Source organism: Onychostruthus taczanowskii, unplaced genomic scaffold (genome assembly GCF_017590055.1).
Source record: "Onychostruthus taczanowskii isolate IOZ18803 unplaced genomic scaffold, ASM1759005v1 scaffold24, whole genome shotgun sequence".
Taxonomy (NCBI): Eukaryota; Metazoa; Chordata; class Aves; order Passeriformes; family Passeridae; genus Onychostruthus; species Onychostruthus taczanowskii.
The window spans coordinates 1,595,141-1,613,764 of NW_024499684.1; the positions used below are offsets into that span (position 1 = coordinate 1,595,141).

An 18,624-nucleotide genomic window follows, 5' to 3' on the forward strand; every position below is an offset into this window, starting at 1 on the left:
GAGCTGCTATTTCAGGGCCGGCTGCTTTGGGGTGCCCCGGGGCCGCGCTCCATCCCCCGCCGGGCCGGTCCCGGGGGGCTCGGGGGGCTCGGACCTGCAGCGGCACCGCCGGGCCCGGGGGAGCCTCCCCGTGTCCAGACGGGCTTTCAGGGATTTTTTCCCCCTCCTGGAGGGGAGCGCGGCCCCGCCCGGAGCCCGGCACGGAGCGGGAGGAGGCGGCCCCGGCCCGGCCCCCCCGCGCTCCCGGGGCCGCCGCTGCGCAGGCGGAGCAGCGCGGCCGCATCCATCTTCCCGGGCTGCCTCCTCCTCCTCCTGCTGCTGCTGCTGCCTTCTCCCCATCCTCCTCCTCCTCCCCAGCCTCCTCCTCCTCCCCCGCCGGGGCCGCGGCGGCTGCGGGCGCTGCCGGCGGGGCGGCAGCGGCGGATGATGCACCGAGATGGTTCACCAGGAAAACTGCTCCTACCAGGTGAGGGGGAGCGCGGCCTGGCCCCCAGCCCCGGGCAGCTCCGGGCAGCCCCGGGCCACCCCCGGCCGGAGCCAGCCCCGGTCTGTGCCGCCCCCGGGGCTGCGGCAGCGCGGGGCCGCGGCTTCGGCTTTGGACCGAGCATCCCGGGGTTCGCTCCGAGCATCCCGGGGTTCGCTCCGAGCATCCCGGGGTTCCCTCCGAGCATTCCGGGGTTCGCTCCGAGCACCCCGGGGTTCGCCCCGAGCATCCCGGGGTTCGCTCCGAGCACCCCGGGGTTCGCCCCGAGCATCCCGGGGTTCGCTCCGAGCACCCCGGGGTTCGCCCCGAGCATCCCGGGGTTCGCCCCGAGCACCCTGGGGTTCGCTCCGAGCACCCTGGGGTTCGCTCCGAGCATCCCGGGGTTCGCTCCGAGCATCCCGGGGCTCGGCAGGCAGAGCAGCCCCGGGGCTTTTGTGCTCGCCATGTGATGTTCGGGGGCACAGCGGGGCCGGGGATGCCCACATCCCTCTGCCTGCATCCCACTGCCTTCCTGCCGGGATAGAACCCCTTCCTGGGAGCGAGAGAGCCGCGGGATGGCAGTCCCGGAGCTGCCGCAGCGCAGGGATGTCTTTTTTAGAGCATTTCCTGCGCTTCCCACGTTTCTGCGAGCGCAGGGTGGTGATTCACAGGCTGCGGTCTGCTCCTGGTTCCGCAGGCACCGGCGATGGCGGTGTTTGTGAGCGCGCATCCCGGCCGCCCCCAGCCCCGGGGGTCCCCGCCTTTGGGGAACAGAGGAGTTAATTCAGTGGGGAATTTGGGAGCTGGGCTGGGCTTGGGGCTTCATTTCCCTCTGGAGAGAGGAATGGAGAGAGGATGGGTAATGTGGGTGCACCTGCACGGGAAGCAGCTCTCTGGGGACTCCATGTCTCGGTTAGGGGCTCGATGGCTCAGTTAGGGGCTCGGTGACACATTTAGGGGCTCGATGGCACGGCCGGATTATTGAATGCACCAACACCTGTCCCTCTGGCACGGCGATGCTGAGGAATGCCTCTGCTTACGTGCACTGAGGGTGTTTTGGAAAACCCCCATTCCCAAACATCCTCAGAGCTGGACCCTCAGCAAGCAGGGCCTTGCCCAGGCCAGCGCCCCTTCCTTGTTTTGCCTCCATTCCCGTGTTTCATTCCAACTTCAGGCCGTGTTTTCCAACAAAATATCTCAGATGCAAAATATCTCACGAAGGGAAAAGACACGAAACAGAGAGGAGCTGAAATGATTTTTCACGGAATATTTTCAGTCTAGCAATTCTGGAAGTGAATTTCTATTTTTAACCTCTTTGGAAAAAATATCCTGGGGTTTTTTTCGGTTTGTTTTTTTTTTTAGCTCAGCCTTTTGATTACGGGAAGCAGCTCTCTGGGGACTCCATGTCTCGGTTAGGGGCTCGATGGCTCAGTTAGGGGCTCGGTGACACATTTAGGGGCTCCATGTCTCAGTTAGGGGCTCGATGGCTCAGTTAGGGGCTCGATGACACATTTAGGGGCTCGATGGCACTGCCGGATTATTGAATGCACCAACACCTGTCCCTCTGGCACGGCGATGCTGAGGAATGCCTCTGCTTACGTGCACTGAGGGTGTTTTGGAAAACCCCCATTCCCAAACATCCTCAGAGCTGGACCCTCAGCAAGCAGGGCCTTGCCCAGGCCAGCGCCCCTTCCTTGTTTTGCCTCCATTCCCGTGTTTCATTCCAACTTCAGGCCGTGTTTTCCAACAAAATATCTCAGATGCAAAATATCTCACGAAGGGAAAAGACACGAAACAGAGAGGAGCTGAAATGATTTTTCACGGAATATTTTCAGTCTAGCAATTCTGGAAGTGAATTTCTATTTTTAACCTCTTTGGAAAAAATATCCTGGGGTTTTTTTCGGTTTGTTTTTTTTTTTAGCTCAGCCTTTTGATTTCCCTGCAGCTCCGAGCCTGTTGCTCTGGACAGCCGGGATAAATGGTGCCATTGTTTGGGAGCAGCGGATGTTTTCCCAGCATACTCAGGAACGCACGGGTTAAAGGTTGGGCATTGTTTCCCTGCTGGAAGAGCTCCGGGGGGTGGGATGATGATGGTGATGATGATGATGGTGATGATGATGATGGTGATGGTGATGCCGAGCTGCGGCACGGGCCTGGCTAAAATCCCTGGGTGTTGCTGCGCCACGCTGCCGCCTTTCCCTGCTTCCATCCCCTGCTCCTTTACGGATTGATTCCTCTCCTCCAAACCCATAAATATTAGAGGGAAACCAGCCAGAAACCACCCAGATCCTAGGGAAAAAAAATCCAGGGAAGCATCTTTTCAATTTAAGTGTGTTTCCAAACCTTCCTAGGGTGCTGCAGAGATTAAGAGCAAGCCCAGCCCCTCCCAACCCCATTAACCCACAGGCCGAGCTTTAATCCTTTTTGTGGACGCCAATCCCGGGCTTTGGGATCACGCTGGAAGCCAGCAGTGATGGGATTTTGGTGGCTGCCCGGAGGAGGGGGTGGCAGTGTTTGCTCTGCTCCTTCCCCACACCCCTTTTTTTGGAGCTGTTAAAGAAACTAAAAATAAATCAAAGAGAGGAACAAGTCAGCACTTGGGAAAACTTAAAAATGGGTTTGTTTTGGAGAATTCCAGCTGAAAAACTCTTGACGTGCCCAGGTCCATGGCAGGGAGGGAGCTGGGATGGGGCAGGTGCTGAGGAAAAGGATATTCCTGAAATCCCTGATTCCCCCAGGGGTGAGCTGTCACTGCTGGGCTGGGAAGTGCAGGTGGCCCTGGGCTCTCCTGGGGTTTGGATGTGGCTGTCAGGTGAATTTCTGGAATTTAGGGTGGCTCTTCCATGGTCTGGGAGTCCCAGCATCTGCCACCTTTTCCATGGATGCATCCTGGAACCAGGCTGGAGGCTGCCACTCTCCGTGCCGTGGGTTTCTCTCTTAATTATGCTTCTTATTTATTCCAGTTTATTTCCCTACAGCAAACACTTTATTTAGGGCTCCATAGTTCCTTCCTCAATCTGACCAGGAAAAGCTTGGCTGAGTGATGTTTTGTGAGCTCCTGAGTCCACATGGAATAAAAATCCAGCATGCAAATCCAGGCTTCAGCCCAGAAATAAAGGTTTTATTCTGCTGCGTGGTTCAGCTGGGCTTTACTGGCCCTCAGCCTCAGCCAGACCTTCAGTTTGCTTTGTAAATCTGTATTTTCAGCAGGGCCTGACAGCTCCACGGAGCAGTGCTGGGCTCCTCGGCCTCCTCCTGCTTTAATCCATTTTTATACCATCGCTGTACAAGTGGGTGATGTGTCTACATCACGGATTTTTGAATTTCTGATTAAAAGCAGAGAATTCAGGGGCACCCGGTGCCCGTGGCTGAGGCAGGAGCCTCCCAGTTGCCCCTGGGAACAGGATTTGGCTCCGTGTTTTGGCACCAGGCAGGGCTGAGCTATCTGCTGGCACCAGAGCTCTGGAGATGGTTCCAGGCTCCACACGTGCGAGGAAAATTAAAGAGAGATCTGAGGAGAAAAGAGATTTTATTGGCTTCGAGATCACCTCTGAGGTGGTGCAGTGGTGGAGCCTGGTGGGTTTTTCAGGGATGTGGGATGTGTCCAGGCATTGGGATTGACTTTATTTGGCTGTGTTTGGGAGGGGTCTGTTGGCAAACCCTGTGCCAGGGAGGTGCTGCTGCTCCTGTGCACTGGGAACGTGCTGGCGCCACTTTGGATCAGGCTGGAAGTGCCAGGGATGAACCAGGCAGGGCTGGATGCCCCCCACGCCTCCCAGCATCCCAGAGAACCCCAGAATTATTCCATAAAATTCACAAAATAATTGGAGACTTCATGAGATTCCTTCAGTTTGATCTCAGGAGGAGTTTGGAGCTGGCATAATCTTTTTCCTTAAAGTGAGTGCAAATTCTGGTGTCAAAATAAAACTCCAAGGGACAGGCCTTGGGGAAAACCTCAGATTCCATGAAAATCCAGTGAGGAGAAGCTGGAGAGCTGCTGGCCTGGCCCCTTCCCATGGGGAATGCTCCATCCTGGCACAGCTGGGGAGGCTCCGTGGCACTGCCCCGCGTCCCACAGAGGTGACAATAAAACAGAGCCTTTGTCAGGGAGCCCTGGGGCCTCCTTCAGACAGGAATCCCAAAAAAAGGCTCTGCCAAGTGCTGGAAAAGCACGAGGAGTGTGCTGAAGCTCAGGGAAGCATCACCAGAGGGAGGCCTTGGGGTCAGCTCATCCCTAAATTTTATAAACTTGCAAGAGCCTTGTGCTGGGAAGGGACTGGTGGGAGAGCTTTATTCCAATAAACCTCACAATAAAATAGAGGGTTTGTGGCATGGAATCACAGAGTGACAGAATAATTTGGATTGGAAGGGGCCTTAAAACCCCTCCCATGGGCAGGGACACCTCCCACTATCCCAGGCTGCTCCAAGCTGGCCTTGGGCACTGCCAGGGATCCAGGGGCAGCCACAGCTGCTCTGGAAATCCATTCCAGGGCTTCCCCACCCTCCCTGGGAGGAATTCTTTCCCAATATCCCATCCATCCCTGCCCTCTTCCAGTTTCAAACCATTTCCCCTGGTTCTGTCACCCCATCCACTTGTGAAGAATCTCTCCCTGATAGTTCTGACAAATTGACATTCCAAGACCCTGGAATTTACCTCAATCCCTGAGTGCTCCATGCCCATGATTTTGGCAGCTTGGAGAGCTTTCCTTGAACTCTGTTGGGAATTCAGGGCTTCCTCTCCTCCCCTGGGATCCAGGGTGTCTGGGAGCTGATCCCAGCAGGAAGGGGGAATTCCTCCCCCTCTGGAGCACACCCCAGCCCTGAGGGGGATTTCACTGGCTCCAGCAATGCTTTTATGCTCAGGAAAGGGGAATTCTGCTGCCTTCTTGTCCTGGAGCCACGGAGGCGTGTTCCAAGCACCCCACACTCGCTGTGCCCCATCTCCTGCCTCACTCAGGGGTGATTTCCACCCTTCCATGCCCATCCTGGTGTTCCTGGCAGTGCTGGCTCTGCGTGCTCCCATTCCAAGGACCCCCCAGAGCCTGACCTGCTCCAGAGTTTGCTGCTCTGAGCTTTCCCTTACTGCTGGAAAAAGGAAATCAGGTTCTTCCCCCTCCAGAGGGAGAGGGATCTGCATTCCTGGGCCACATGGAGCCCTTTTTTGGGATGTTCCAAGCAGAGGGACAATGGTGGCCATGGGTTCAGCCCATGGGGAAGGGGCTGAACACCAGAGGATTTTTTCCCAGTGCTGAGAGAATCCCTGAATTCATTTCCCTTTTGATAGCCCAGAAATAAACCAGCTTTTTCCAGCAGGGAGGTGCCCATCCCAAGGTGCTGGCACTGAGGAGGGCCCCAAATGTGCCCCCTCCATGGCTCCAGGGGCTCCCAGCTTGCTGCTTAGCCAGCTTTGGGGCTTCTCCCGTGGCCTGGAACAGCTCCTGGGTGCAGGGCTTGTCCCTGGAGGCTGGGATCAGCTCTGTGGGATCAGCTCTGTGGGATCAGCTCAGGGAGGGTCCCTGTGCAGAGCCCTGGAGGGCAGGGCAGAGGTGATCTGAAAGCTGGCACAGGGGATAAAATATCCTAAAAGCTGTGGCTGACAAGGCTGGAGTATATTTAATTCTATTTCTATTTTTAGGGTTGTGTCACTTCCTCCCCTTCAGGGGTGGCTCTGGGGTCACTTTGCAGGGGTGGGCACAGCAGGAGCGGGCTGAGCCAGGAGGGGACGTGGGGACATCCCCGCTGGGTGAGGACAGGGCCCTGCAGGATTGTCACACGCCCAGGGGACTCGTGACAAATCCCAGCTCAGCCCCTGGCCACACAGCCTTCCCCTGGGGCTGAGCCGTGATTTATTTATTTGGGGTTTATTGTGTCAGGATCCCTCCTCAGCTGGGAGAGGAAGTGGATTTAGCAACAGCAGGAAAGGACACAATGAGTCAGCGGCGGAGGGAAACTGAAAATAGGGAAATATCCAGAGAACGACTTTGTTTCATCTGGGAATTACAGTTGCAAAGCACCATCCAGGGACAAGAATGGAATTAAACATTTATTATTGCTGGTTTTGCCCTGAAAAATTGGAGTAGGTTCATGCTGGGGTGCATCACTTGGGTGTTGTTAGAGCTGGGAATTTACCTGGAATTTGCATTTGGGCTGGAATGATATCAGCATGGCTTGGATATCTCATTAAACATCACAGGGCAATTAAAATTACCTATAGTTGTGCTTGGATATCTCATTAAACATCACAGGGCAATTAAAATTACCTATAGTTGTGCTGCACAAAAAATCAGGATTTTTCTTGCTGCTGCACCAGGTTTTGGGGAGCAGCTGTGGCATAATTCCATTTTCCTATGGATTCCTTTTGGGAATTCCTGCCCTGAGCATGAGCTCTGCCCTCCCTGTAGCTGATCCAGACAAACCCTTCCAGCCGGGGTGGGATCTCGGCAGGGGCAGAGGGGATTTGTGTGGCAGGGGGTCGGTGGTGCCCTTGGGAAGCCCGGATGTCCAGGCAGGAATGCCAGAGCCAGGAGCTCCAGGTTTGTGTTGTGTGAGTCCCCCCAGGAGCCAGGGATGGAATTTTGGGGTATCCCCATGCTCTCCACTGCACAGGATGGGGGACAGGGTTACGCTGGGTGCCTCTGTTGCTTAATTCCAAGAAATCTAGGAAATTTTGTGCCTGGAAAAGCCAAATTAGCCAGGGAACAGCTCCATGGGTTCCTTGCTGGTGGGTTTTGCGTGGAGGAAAAATTCCAGCTGGTGCTTCTCATCTGTGGGATGTGAATCGCTGTGATGGATCCTGGGAATTCCCTGGGATAACTTCCCAGGAAGGAAGGAGGAAGCCCCTTGCTCCGGGCCCGGCAGCACGGCCAGGCTGGGACTTTGACATCAGACACCGGGATTTTTTCCTGCCCTTGCGGAGCCGCTGGAGCTCGGGGTTATTTTTATCCGGCGCTGGCAGTGGCTGCAGAAGGACGCGGATTCCCAGCTCCTCTCCCTGGCCCTCCCTGCCTTTATTTGGGAAAACCAAGGTGCTGCGGGGCAGGAGGGAGCGGAGAGGTGCTGGAAGCGCATCCCGGCCCGGGCAGCGAGCCCTCCATCCCCGGCGGCGGCCGCGGGGCCGGGCAGCAGTGAGATGTGCCGGGAGCGGCGGAGATGAGCCGGGAGCGGGAGGATGGAATGGGTGACATCATCAGGAAAGCGGCCCCGCCGCCCGCCGAGGGCAGCTATAAAAAGGTAAAGGGACAAAAAAAGGGACAGAAAGGAGCCTTTGTGTGCGCCACCGGGCGGGAATGCTGCGGGAATGCTGCCCGGATCCCGCCCAGGCCGGTGGGATTGGGGGGCTGGAGCAGGGAGGATCCGCGGCTTGTAAAGCGCTGGTACAGGGCAAACCTTCCTCCTTCCTTCTTTCCATATCTGCTGCTGATAAAACAGCAGGGGAAGCTTCCAAAGGCATTCTCCTACCTGGAAACCCCCGGCGTTTTAAGGCGTTTTGTGACGTGGCTCAAAAAGTTTTGACTTGGGTTTGCATTTACCCCGGGAAGAAAAAAGGAGATAAAACCACATTTTCTGTGATCCTAGGTTGTTTGTAAATCCCAGAATAGCCCTTGTGCCGTGCAGAGATAAAATGAGACGCTGCCTATGGCTCTGGGACTTTAAATATAGTCCTGGTCCGGGCTGGGAATGACAGAGCCTGGCAAAAATAGCCCTGGTGGCCTGGCCGAATGTCCCAGTGCTCCTGCTGGTGTCCCAGTGCTCCTGCTGGGCATCCCAGTGCTCCTGCTGTGCATCCCAGTGCTCCTGCTGGGCATCCCAGTGCTCCTGCTGTGCATCCCAGTGCTCCTGCTGGGCATCCCAGTGCTCCTGCTGGTGTTCCAGTGCTCCTGCTGGTGTCCCAGTGCTCCTGCTGTGCATCCCAGTGCTCCTGCTGGGCATCCCAGTGCTCCTGCTGGTGTTCCAGTGCTCCTGCTGGGTGTCCCAGTGCTGCTGCTGGGCATCCCAGTGCTCCTGCTGGTGTCCCAGTGCTCCTGCTGGGCATCCCAGTGCTCCTGCTGTGCATCCCAGTGCTCCTGCTGGGTGTCCCAGGGCTCCTGCTGTGCATCCCAGTGCTCCTGCTGGGTGTCCCAGTGCTCCTGCTGTGCATCCCAGTGCTCCTGCTGGGCATCCCAGTGCTCCTGAAGTGTTTGGTGCTGGAGGATGGGTGGGAAGGGATTCCCCACTCTGCTCCCCTCTCCTGCAGGGCTGGGGATGGGCAGGGCAGGATGGGGATGGGATGCTGGCAGGGCAGGATTGGAGAGAGGCCGGAATGGAGCTGCTGCAGGGCTGGAGCCAGGCTGGGAGAGCTGGGAATGTTCACATGCCAGGGCAGGACTGGAGCTGCTGGAGAGAGGCCGGAATGGAGCTGCTGCAGGGCTGGAGCCCCTCTGGAGCCAGGTTGGGAGAGCTGGGAATGTTCACCTGGAGAGGAGAAGGCTCCAGGGAGAGCTCAGAGCCCTGCCAGGGCCTGGAGGGGCTCCAGGAGAGCTGGAGAGGGACTGGGGACAAGGATGGAGGGACAGGACACAGGGAATGGCTCCCACTGCCAGAGGGCAGGCATGGATGGGAGATTGGGAATTGGGAATTCCTGGCTGGGATGGGATTCCCAGAGCAGCTGTGGCTGCCCCTGGATCCCTGGCAGTGCCCAAGGCCAGGCTGGACCCTGGGGCTGGAGCACCTGGGACAGTGGGAGGTGTCCCTGCCATGGCCCCTGGATCCTCTGAGGTCCCTTCCATCCCAAACCAGGATTCCAGGACTGTGTGACACATGCCCTTTTCCCTGGAGCAGCCCCAGCCAAGCCTGAGCTGTGTTCCCAGTCCAGGCTCTGCTGCCCTTCCGAAGGGAAGGTCGAGGGGAAGAAGGAAAACATCCGCCCCAGATTGTTTTGTTTTCCCCTTAAAAATCAAAAGCAGCTTTTTTGTTTAAAATCATTGTGAGGATTGAATTGTGCTCAGCTCTGCACAGAGCAGAAACACTTTTATTTTTTGGGTCAGTGCCAAAATACACATTTAGGTACCATGGGGTTATGTTTTCTTTGGAGTTACCTTTGCATTTTGAGGATTTGACCCATTATTCCTTCCATACCAAGTCAGAATATTTGATTGTCAAAACCCACCTTGCTGTTTCCCTTCTCCATCTGCATTTTTTCATACCCAGCTCTGGATTTTGCGTGCAGCTGTCAGGTAATTTATCCAAAGCCTAAAGTCCAGTTCCCTCAGGTATATTTTATTTCTTACTAACTGCTCCCCATTTTATAATAACAAATAGGACTCTGGATTTCTTTATGGTCATTAGCCTGCCTTGGAAAATGGGATATTCCCAGCTCAGTCCTGGGAGCAGAGTTACTGAGAATCCTCATTAATGACCTGGTAGAGAAAACAAATTGCATGTTGATTAAATGTACAGCTGTCAGCCTGGGAGCAGTGGGAAACAGCAAAATTAAAACAGATCTGGAGAGACAGAAAGGAGGAGAAATGTCCAATCCTGCCTGGATTTTAGTGGGAAAGGAGCAGCTTTGGGTGCTCACGGAGGAGGTGGGGATGCTCTGTGGGCTGGATTTCGGCTGGAACGCAAGGAAAATCAAATTTAGATGGAAAGATGTGGGAGAGGATCCTCTGAGCTGGGAAAGGGGAAATTTCCAGGACTTGATGGAATATTGGTGCAGTGGCACAGCCAAGGGCACCCTGAGATGGGCAGCACAAGGAGCTGGCACCAACCTCCCTCCTTCTGCTTCCAGTGCATTAAAAAATTATTTTCACTCCTTTATCCTCATTTTTTTCCCCTGTTCTGCCCTCCCCAGCAGGGTTGGCTATTTTTTAATCCTAAATCTGTCTCCATGTGATTGAGGTATTGATTATTGAAACCTAAAAACACAGTGGTCTGGGTAAAACTTCAGAAACCTGGAGCTCAGCCCAAAAACTCTGTACCACTTGGTGTTGTGGGGTTTATTTTTACTGTTTTAAGGATTTGAAATAAAAGGAGTTAGGTTATAAATGAATTATTTTGGTAAGGGATTGACAATTTAATGGGCAGGGTAATTATGTGTATAATAAGCACTGTAGCTGGAATTAAATAATTCATTATTTTAGGTGAATAATTTGCATTTTGTCACACTTCCTTGTACAAAAAGTGCTTTATTTTTCCTGAGGTGGGATATGGGAAGCACAATTCCATGAATTAACCCCATGGAAGTAGCCCAGCCTTGCCTGCTCTATTTCTTTTTGTTGTGTTTTCTGGATTGGGTATTAAGTGTTATTTTATAATTAAATGTTTGAGGCTTTCCAAGTGTTCCTTCCATCAATAACTTCCTGAATTTGTTGTCAGCGTTGGCACGTGACCCATTAGTGACAGACACCGGGGGAGATTTTGAATCTGGAGCTGAGATTTGCACTTATTGCAAATGATTGCACAGTTATTGATCAGGGATTCATTGCAAATAATTTTGTTGATTGCTATTTTAAAACTCCTGTGTTTATGTTTATATTTATATTTATATTTATATTTATATTTATATTTATGGTTGTGTTTGTGGTTATATTTATATTTATATTTATATTTATATTTATATTTATATTTATATTTATATTTATATATAAAATAAATTTTTAAACCCAGGGATAATTTGATGGCAATGGTTCAAAATCCATCCCTGAGCACACTGGCAGGAGAGGGATTTTTGTGGGGTTGGAAGCTGCTCAGGGAAGAGGAAGATGCTGATGGAGATGGCTGTGTGTGGATATAGGTACAGATATTCAGGAGTGTACCAGGAAATATCTATCAGCGAGTTTGGGGTGCAGTCAGATGCCCTCTAAGGTCCTTTCCAACCCAGACCAGGCTGGTTCCATGTGGAGAGAGAGGCACTGGGGGTTCCCAGCGGGATGTGCTCTGTGGCTGACCCAAGTGTGGAATGCTTGGGAGATGCTGGACATGCTGAGCCTGGTGGTGGGGCTGGTGGGACATATCTCCTTCCTGTGCCCTGGCCTGGCCAGAGCTCATCCTTCCCTGTCCCTTCCCAGAGCTTCATCCTTCCATGTGTCCTTCCCAGACCTTCATCCCCCGTGTCCCTCCCCAGCTCCTGATCCCCGTGTCCTTCCCCAGCTCCTGATCCCGGTGTCCTTCCCCAGCTCCTGATCCCCGTGTCCCTCCCCAGAGGCTGACCCCTGTCCCTCCCCAGCTCCTGATCCCGGTGTCCCTCCCCAGAGGCTGACCCCTGTCCCTCCCCAGCTCCTGATCCCGGTGTCCCTCCCCAGCTCCTGATCCCCGTGTCCCTCCCCAGAGGCTGACCCCTGTCCCTCCCTGCAGGCCCAGAAGAATGAGCGTGAGTCCATCAGGCAGAAGTTGGCTCTGGGCAGTTTCTTCGACGATGGCCCCGGGCTCTACACCAGCTGCAGCAAGAGCGGCAAGCCCAGCCTGTCCTCCCGGTAAGCCAGAGCCCAAATCCCCAGGGCAGCCTGGGAAGGGGGAGATCTCTGCAGTGGGGCATCCCAGGACCACCCCTCACAGTGCCCTTCAACCAAATTCCTGAATTTTCCATGCTTAGAACATCCAGATGCAATATCTGTGTGTTATGTGAAATCTTGTAAATGACGGGGGAAATTCTCATTTGACACGGGGTAGAAAAGTATTTGGATGTTGAGGGGATAAAGGAAATGAGGTGAAGTTTTCTGAGTTAGGTTTCCTTTAGGTTTTCCTTTAGGATTTGGAGCAGGGTGCCCAGAGCAGCTGGGGCTGCCCCTGGATCCCTGGCAGTGCCCAAGGCCAGGTTGGACACTGGGGCTGGGAGCAGCTTGGGACAGTGGGAGGTGTGCCCATGGATGGGGTGGCACTGAGTGAGCTTTAAGGTTCCTTCCAACCCAAACCATTTGGGAATTCCAACCTCCATGATTCTGGAATTGTGATTAATGATTGGAAAAGTGACTAATGCTCAGGAAGCACAAGAAGATGGACAAAATAAGCTTTAATGTGGCTTCCTGCCTCCCCTCCACATCCACGAGCTCTGCTCCACACATGGCTCCATCCCTGGAGCTGCACATGGATTCCTCCCTTGGATTTTTAAGGCTTTTGCATCAAATACACTCCAGAAAGTCCTTTGTGTGTTCAGCTGGAGCCCACAGCTCTGGGGAAGCATCAAACACCTCCCATACTGGGAGTGAAGCTCTACCTGTTGCCATGGAATGGGAGAAGAAAGGAGGCTTAGGGAGGCAGAGACCCAGGAGGAATCCTGCTGTTCCAGGGGAGAGGTGCAGTTGTGCAATTAAATTGAGCTGTGGATCATTTGAAAGGGAAAACAGCTTTGCTGTGTGTAGTTACAGCTGAACCAGGAGCTGCTGTCTGGTAATTAGAGCAGGGCTCTAATTAATGCAGCTCATCAGGGTTTGGCAGCTGTGCCCCCAGAAATTACCAGCTGTGCCTGAAGGATTTGGTCGTTGTTAATATTCATAATCCAGGAAAAGTCTTCCCTGTTCCAGGACCTGCAGGGACATTTGCAGGACATGATTGCCATGTTTTTGTAGGGAATTGCAGAGTAGGATCATGGAATGGTGGGGTTGGAAGGGACCTTAAAGCTCATCCAATTCCCTGGCCATGGGAAGGGACAGCTCCCACTATCCCAAACCCTGTCCAACCTGGCCTGGAACAATTCCAGGGATCCAGGGGCAGCCACAGTCTCCAGCCCAGGATCTCACCACCTTCACTTGTTCATTAGCAAACAATTATTAATCCTGTTTATTTTGTGGTAGTGGTTACTAATAAACCCCACAGAAATAAATGGGAAATAGGAGTTTGCTATTCCCAAGGAGCAATACAAGCTCCCAGCACACTGGAAATGAGGAATAGCAGGATTTGGGGGTTCTCCATCTCCAGCAAGTGGGGATGGATTGGGATCCCTCACCGCAGCTTTTCCCTCCTCTCAGCCTGCAGGATTCCTTGATCCTGCATCCAGAGAAAATCATTCCTGGGGAGGGGAATATGGTTGGGGTTAATCAATCCCAATCCAGCAGTGGAGCAGGGTGGCCTGGAAAACACCAGAATAAACTCTTGTGTTACAGGAGTGTCTTGGAAACTAACAGTGAATAAATAAATTCCACCATTGACAAAATATTTTATATTATATATTATTATATATGCTATTTATATCTTTATACATTTCTCTGTAATTTTTCGTTCTTTATTTATAAATAATTTTCGTGGGTTTTTCATAGTAACACATTCCATATCTTTCATTGTATTTTATAGATTTTATTTAATCTGAATAATCAAAAATAATAATGACCTTCTGAAATAAAGACCACAAAAAATAATCGAAAGTCCCTGCAGTGTGGGGGTAATTCTGCAGTTTATCAGTAGATGGTGGTAGAAGCCCTGTGACACTGAGCTCCAGGCTGAGCTGGTGGCACTCCCAGCCCCAGGGGACGGCAGTGTCACCTGTCCCCGTGCTCCCCCAGGCTACAGAGCGGGATGAACCTGCAGATCTGCTTTGTCAACGACAGCGGCAGCGACAAGGACAGCGACGGCGATGACAGCAAGACAGAGACCAGCCTGGACACGCCCTTGTCACCCATGGTGGGTCTGGCACCTCAGCCTGCAGCAGGAACAGCCACAGGGAATCCCTGAGCAGGCTGAGCCTGTTAAAACAGAACCCCAAACCCCAGAGCAGCATTTCCAGCCCTCAGTAAAGTGTGAGATGCTGAGGGACAGATAAAAAACGTCCCCTGCTGCTGTAGAGTTGATGCCTTCATGTGAACCTTTCCTTTCCTTTCCTTTCCTTTCCTTTCCTTTCCTTTCCTTTCCTTTCCTTTCCTTTCCTTTCCTTTCCTTTCCTTTCCTTCCCTTCCCTTCCCTTCCCTTCCCTTCCCTTCCCTTCCCTTTCCCTTTCCCTTTCCCTTTCCCTTTCCCTTTCCCTTTCTCTTTTTCTGCATGGATCCAGCATTCCTTTTTGGGTGTAACACCACAGCCCCAAGTGTTTCCCTCCAGTTTAACCTTTCAACACCTTCTGATCTGCTGGGCTCCTCTTTCCCTGTAAAGCCAAGGAGGCCTAGCTGGGAATCACTCTGATTTTTCAAGATAATCCTGCAGATTAAGATAAAAAAATAAACCCATGCCTTTCACAGTTTCTGTAGGGAAAAAAAAGCACAAAAATAGGTCAAACTTTGCTGTGGCTTCTTTGCTCCCCTAGAGCAAGCAGAGCTCGTCCTACTCGGACAGAGACACGACGGAGGAGGAGTCGGAGTCCCTGGACGACATGGATTTCCTCAGCAGGCAGAAGAAGCTCCAGGCTGAAGCCAAGATGGCCTTGGCTATGGCAAAGCCCATGGCCAAGATGCAGGTGGAGGTGGAGAAGCAGAACAGGAAGAAGTCGCCGGTAGCAGATCTCGTAAGTGGGGCCAGGGTGAGCCCAGCCCTGGACATGCACACCTCCGGTGGCTCTGGCTCACAGGGGTGCTGCAGATGCACAGGAGGGTGGAGAAGGGGTTGGAAGGAGAAATGGGAGCAGGGAATGAGGTGCTGGAGGTTGGTGCTGCCTTGAGGCTGCTCATGCTCTGAGCTGGAGCCTGTTCATCCCATCCTGGAGCACTCCTGCCCCGGCCCAGGGCTGTCACCACCACCCTCACCCCCAATTCCAGCAGATATTCCTGCTTCTGCTCCACTGGGAGCCAATTCCAGCAGATATTCCTGCTCCTGCTCATCTGGGAGCCAGTTTCAGCAGATATTCCTGCTCCTGATCCCCTGAGAGCCAATTCCTTCAAATATTCCTGTTCCTGCTCCACTGGGAGCCAATTCCTTCAAATATTCCTGTTCCTGCTCCACTGAGAGCCAGTTCTATCAAATATTCCTGCTCCTGCTCCACTGGGAGCCAATTCCTTCAAATATTCCTGTTCCTGCTCCACTGGGAGCCAATTCCTTCAAATATTCCTGCTCCTGCTCCACTGGGAGCCAATTCCTTCAAATATTCCTGCTCCTGCTCCCCTGGGAGCCAATTCCTTCAAATATTCCTGCTCCTGCTCCCCTGGGAGCCAATTCCTTCAAATATTCCTGTTCCTGCTCCACTGAGAGCCAATTCCTTCAAATATTCCTGCTCCTGCTCCACTGGGAGCCAATTCCTTCAAATATTCCTGTTCCTGCTCCACTGAGAGCCAGTTCTATCAAATATTCCTGCTCCTGCTCCACTGGGAGCCAATTCCTTCAAATATTCCTGCTCCCCCGGGAGCCTCAGGCCCAGCTTTGCGCTGGTGGCTGGACTCCCTTTGGCCTGTTTGTGAGGGGGGGGGATGCAAAACTGAGGGGACAAACTGCTCAGAACTAGAAATAATGGGAAGAAAACAGTAAAATATTGGAAGGAAACGGTAAAATATTGGAAGGAAGCAGTAAAATATTGGAAGGAAGCAGTAAAATATTGAATATTTCTTTCCAGCTGCCACATTTGCCTCATATAAGTGAATGCCTCATGAAGAGAAGTTTAAAACCCACTGACTTAAGGGACATGACCATCGGGCAGCTACAGGTGATAGTCAACGACCTGCACTCACAGATAGAAAGTAAGTGGTAATTGCTTAATTATTCTGGGGTCTGCCTGCTTTAATTAAGAGCAGTTCTCTGGGATAAATATAAATATTCCTCGTGGGAAGGGCTGTCCAGCCTGGCCCAGCTGCCCAGGCCCGGGCTGGGCCCCCATCCCTGCAGGGGTTTCAAGCCCTGTGGATGTGGCACTTGGTGGGGGGACAATCCCAAATTGGGGTGCCCGGGACAACCCCAAACTCAGCCCCTTTCCCCTGGCTCAGGCTTGAACGAGGAGCTGGTGCAGCTGCTGCTGATCCGGGACGAGCTGCACACGGAGCAGGACGCCATGCTGGTGGACATCGAGGACCTCACCAGGTGAGGCAGGGCTTGCTGTCCCTCACGGCCCCAGCCTGCCGCCAGCACCATCTGGGGCTTGCCTCCAGCAGGATTTTGGGATTAAAGCCTTTGCCATCCAGGATTTTGGGAAGGAGTTGTTCCCTGGGAGGTTGGATGGATTTTCCAGGCTGATCCCTGGATCCCTGAGAGTGCCCAAGGCCAGCTTGGACAGGGATCTGCCTTTGTCATCAGGAGGGCTGGACAAGGGGAAGAGCTTTGGAATTACTTAAACAATAATATTTAATAATGATAAAATATTAATATTTAAGTAATTAATATTAATATTTAAGTAATAAAATGATATATTTTATATAATATATATTTTATATAATTATAAAATAATGTAGATATTATAAATAGTTATTATCTATATAATATACTACATGACATAGAAAATTATATCACTTCATATATAATAATATGTTTTATAATATAATATATATAATATATTATATATATTATGTATAATATATATAATATATATTATATATGTAATTACATTAGAATAAGACATTATATTATGATATATTATATATATTAGATATTTTTATTATATACAATAATATTGCATAATATAAATATAATACCATTTTCTAGCTATGTAATAATTATTAATAATAATTAGAATTTATAAGACAGAAAGCCTTGCAGGATATGGGCAGGTTCCCTTAAGGGCTCCATCCCCTGGCAGCAAGGCTCAGGAGTCATTTTTGTTTAGGATAATTAGGGATGGGCTTTAGGAATATAAAATGCTCCCAAATATTCTGAGTATTTCATTCAGAAATGCAAAGACTGGGGATGAAAGGAGCTGGAAAAGAAGAGGCCCTGGTTGGTGTCAGCACACCAGGACTGTGATTCCAAACTGAAGCATTAGAGATGGGATAAAAAATGGAGATCAGGTGGGGAGGGGAAGTTTGGGATGGGAGCTGGGGCTGAGGCAGTGCCACCATGCCCTGGGTTCTCCTCCTTCCCTCTGGGAAGTGCTTTGCTTCCTCCCTGCAGCTCCTGGCACTCTCAGAAATGGCAATTTTGGGGATGCTGGGGGCACTGGCTGTGCCATGTGCTGTCTGGGGGTTTTGAGGTTACCCCCTCTGTTACTTGGGGGTGAAAGTTTGGGAAGGGAGGGAAAAATCCCAGGAGCCCCAAACCAAACCCAGATCCAGAAAAACTCGTGTTTTTTTTCCTGGGAAGACTCAATTCCCAGCTCGGTGCTGGAGCAGGGGGTTGGGTTTTCCAGCTTTTCCTTGGAGAACAGGGAATAACAGCCCCCTCCTGCCCTCAGGCACGCCGAGAGCCAGCAGAAGCACCTGGCAGAGAAGATGCCAGCCAAGTGAATCCCTCCTCCTGCCTCTGTCCTGTCCAGGGAGTTCCAGTGTTGCTCATTGACCATGTCCCAAGCTTTCTGTCTGGTGATTGGCCTCTGCTTCTTAATTTATTTTAATTTTTTTACTCGTGCCACTAAATATCAGGCATTTTAATAATAATAATAATATTATTATTATTGCAGAAACAAAGAGAATTGTACAGTACTTATAACATTATAAATCATGGGCGAGAAGAGAGGGTAGTTTAACTTTATTTTTGGTTGTTTAGAGATTTTTTGGGTTGGATGATATTTTACCATTGACTACTTTTTTATTCCTCACTGTAGTTTTGAAATAAAGAACCTGTTCTTGACGGTGCTATACAAGTCAACAAAAAAATCCATGCCTGCCTCGTAGTGACGTCGTAGCTTTCAGTAATCTGTACATTTTACTCAGTTCTCAACATTTTGGGGAATGTTGACTACCTGACATTCATTTTTAGGTGTGCTATTAACACTCGGTGGGGTGCAGAGAGTTGGGAGTTTTCTGTATAAAGCTGTAAAATAAAAATTACCACCATTGTTTCCTATGACACGTCTGTTTGTTGCCAAGGGCGTGGATTTGTTGGTGGATCTGGTGAAAAAAATGTGAAAAAAACCTTTTTTTTTTGCCTTGCTGATCACATGAAACTGAGAGAACAGAGAGGTTTTGTAGAGTTATTTATTTACAAGTTCCTAATTCTGCTTCACATGGGTTCTTGTGTAACACTGAGCCCTGAATTTGTGATGGTTGGAAGCAGCAGACACACACCCCAGGTAGGCTTTTTATATTTTATTGTCTGGGCTGAACAGTTCAATGACATTTCAGAAATAAAAAGAATAATTATGTTAAAAATGGGCAGCAAATTAAACTGATTAAATATGGAATTCCTCACTC

The 18,624-nt window shown here is 51.4% G+C and overlaps 1 protein-coding gene across 2 annotated transcripts; it reads left to right on the top strand.

Annotated features, from left to right (window-relative positions):
• The first annotated feature begins 334 nt into the window (after positions 1-334).
• Positions 335-18,277, top strand: LOC121336584 (schwannomin-interacting protein 1). 2 transcript variants are annotated; one of them, XM_041405904.1, is made up of 7 exons: positions 335-466; positions 11,795-11,913; positions 13,936-14,053; positions 14,667-14,864; positions 15,903-16,026; positions 16,270-16,363; positions 17,667-18,277. In XM_041405904.1, the coding sequence occupies exons 1-7, from the start codon at positions 437-439 to the stop codon at positions 17,716-17,718; spliced, it is 735 nt and encodes a 244-aa protein (XP_041261838.1). In that variant the 5' UTR covers positions 335-436; the 3' UTR covers positions 17,719-18,277. The 2 variants fall into 2 exon arrangements, with proteins under 2 accessions (XP_041261838.1, XP_041261837.1); XM_041405903.1 differs by lacking the exon at positions 335-466 and adding an exon at positions 7,399-7,693.
• The last annotated feature ends 347 nt before the right edge of the window (positions 18,278-18,624 follow it).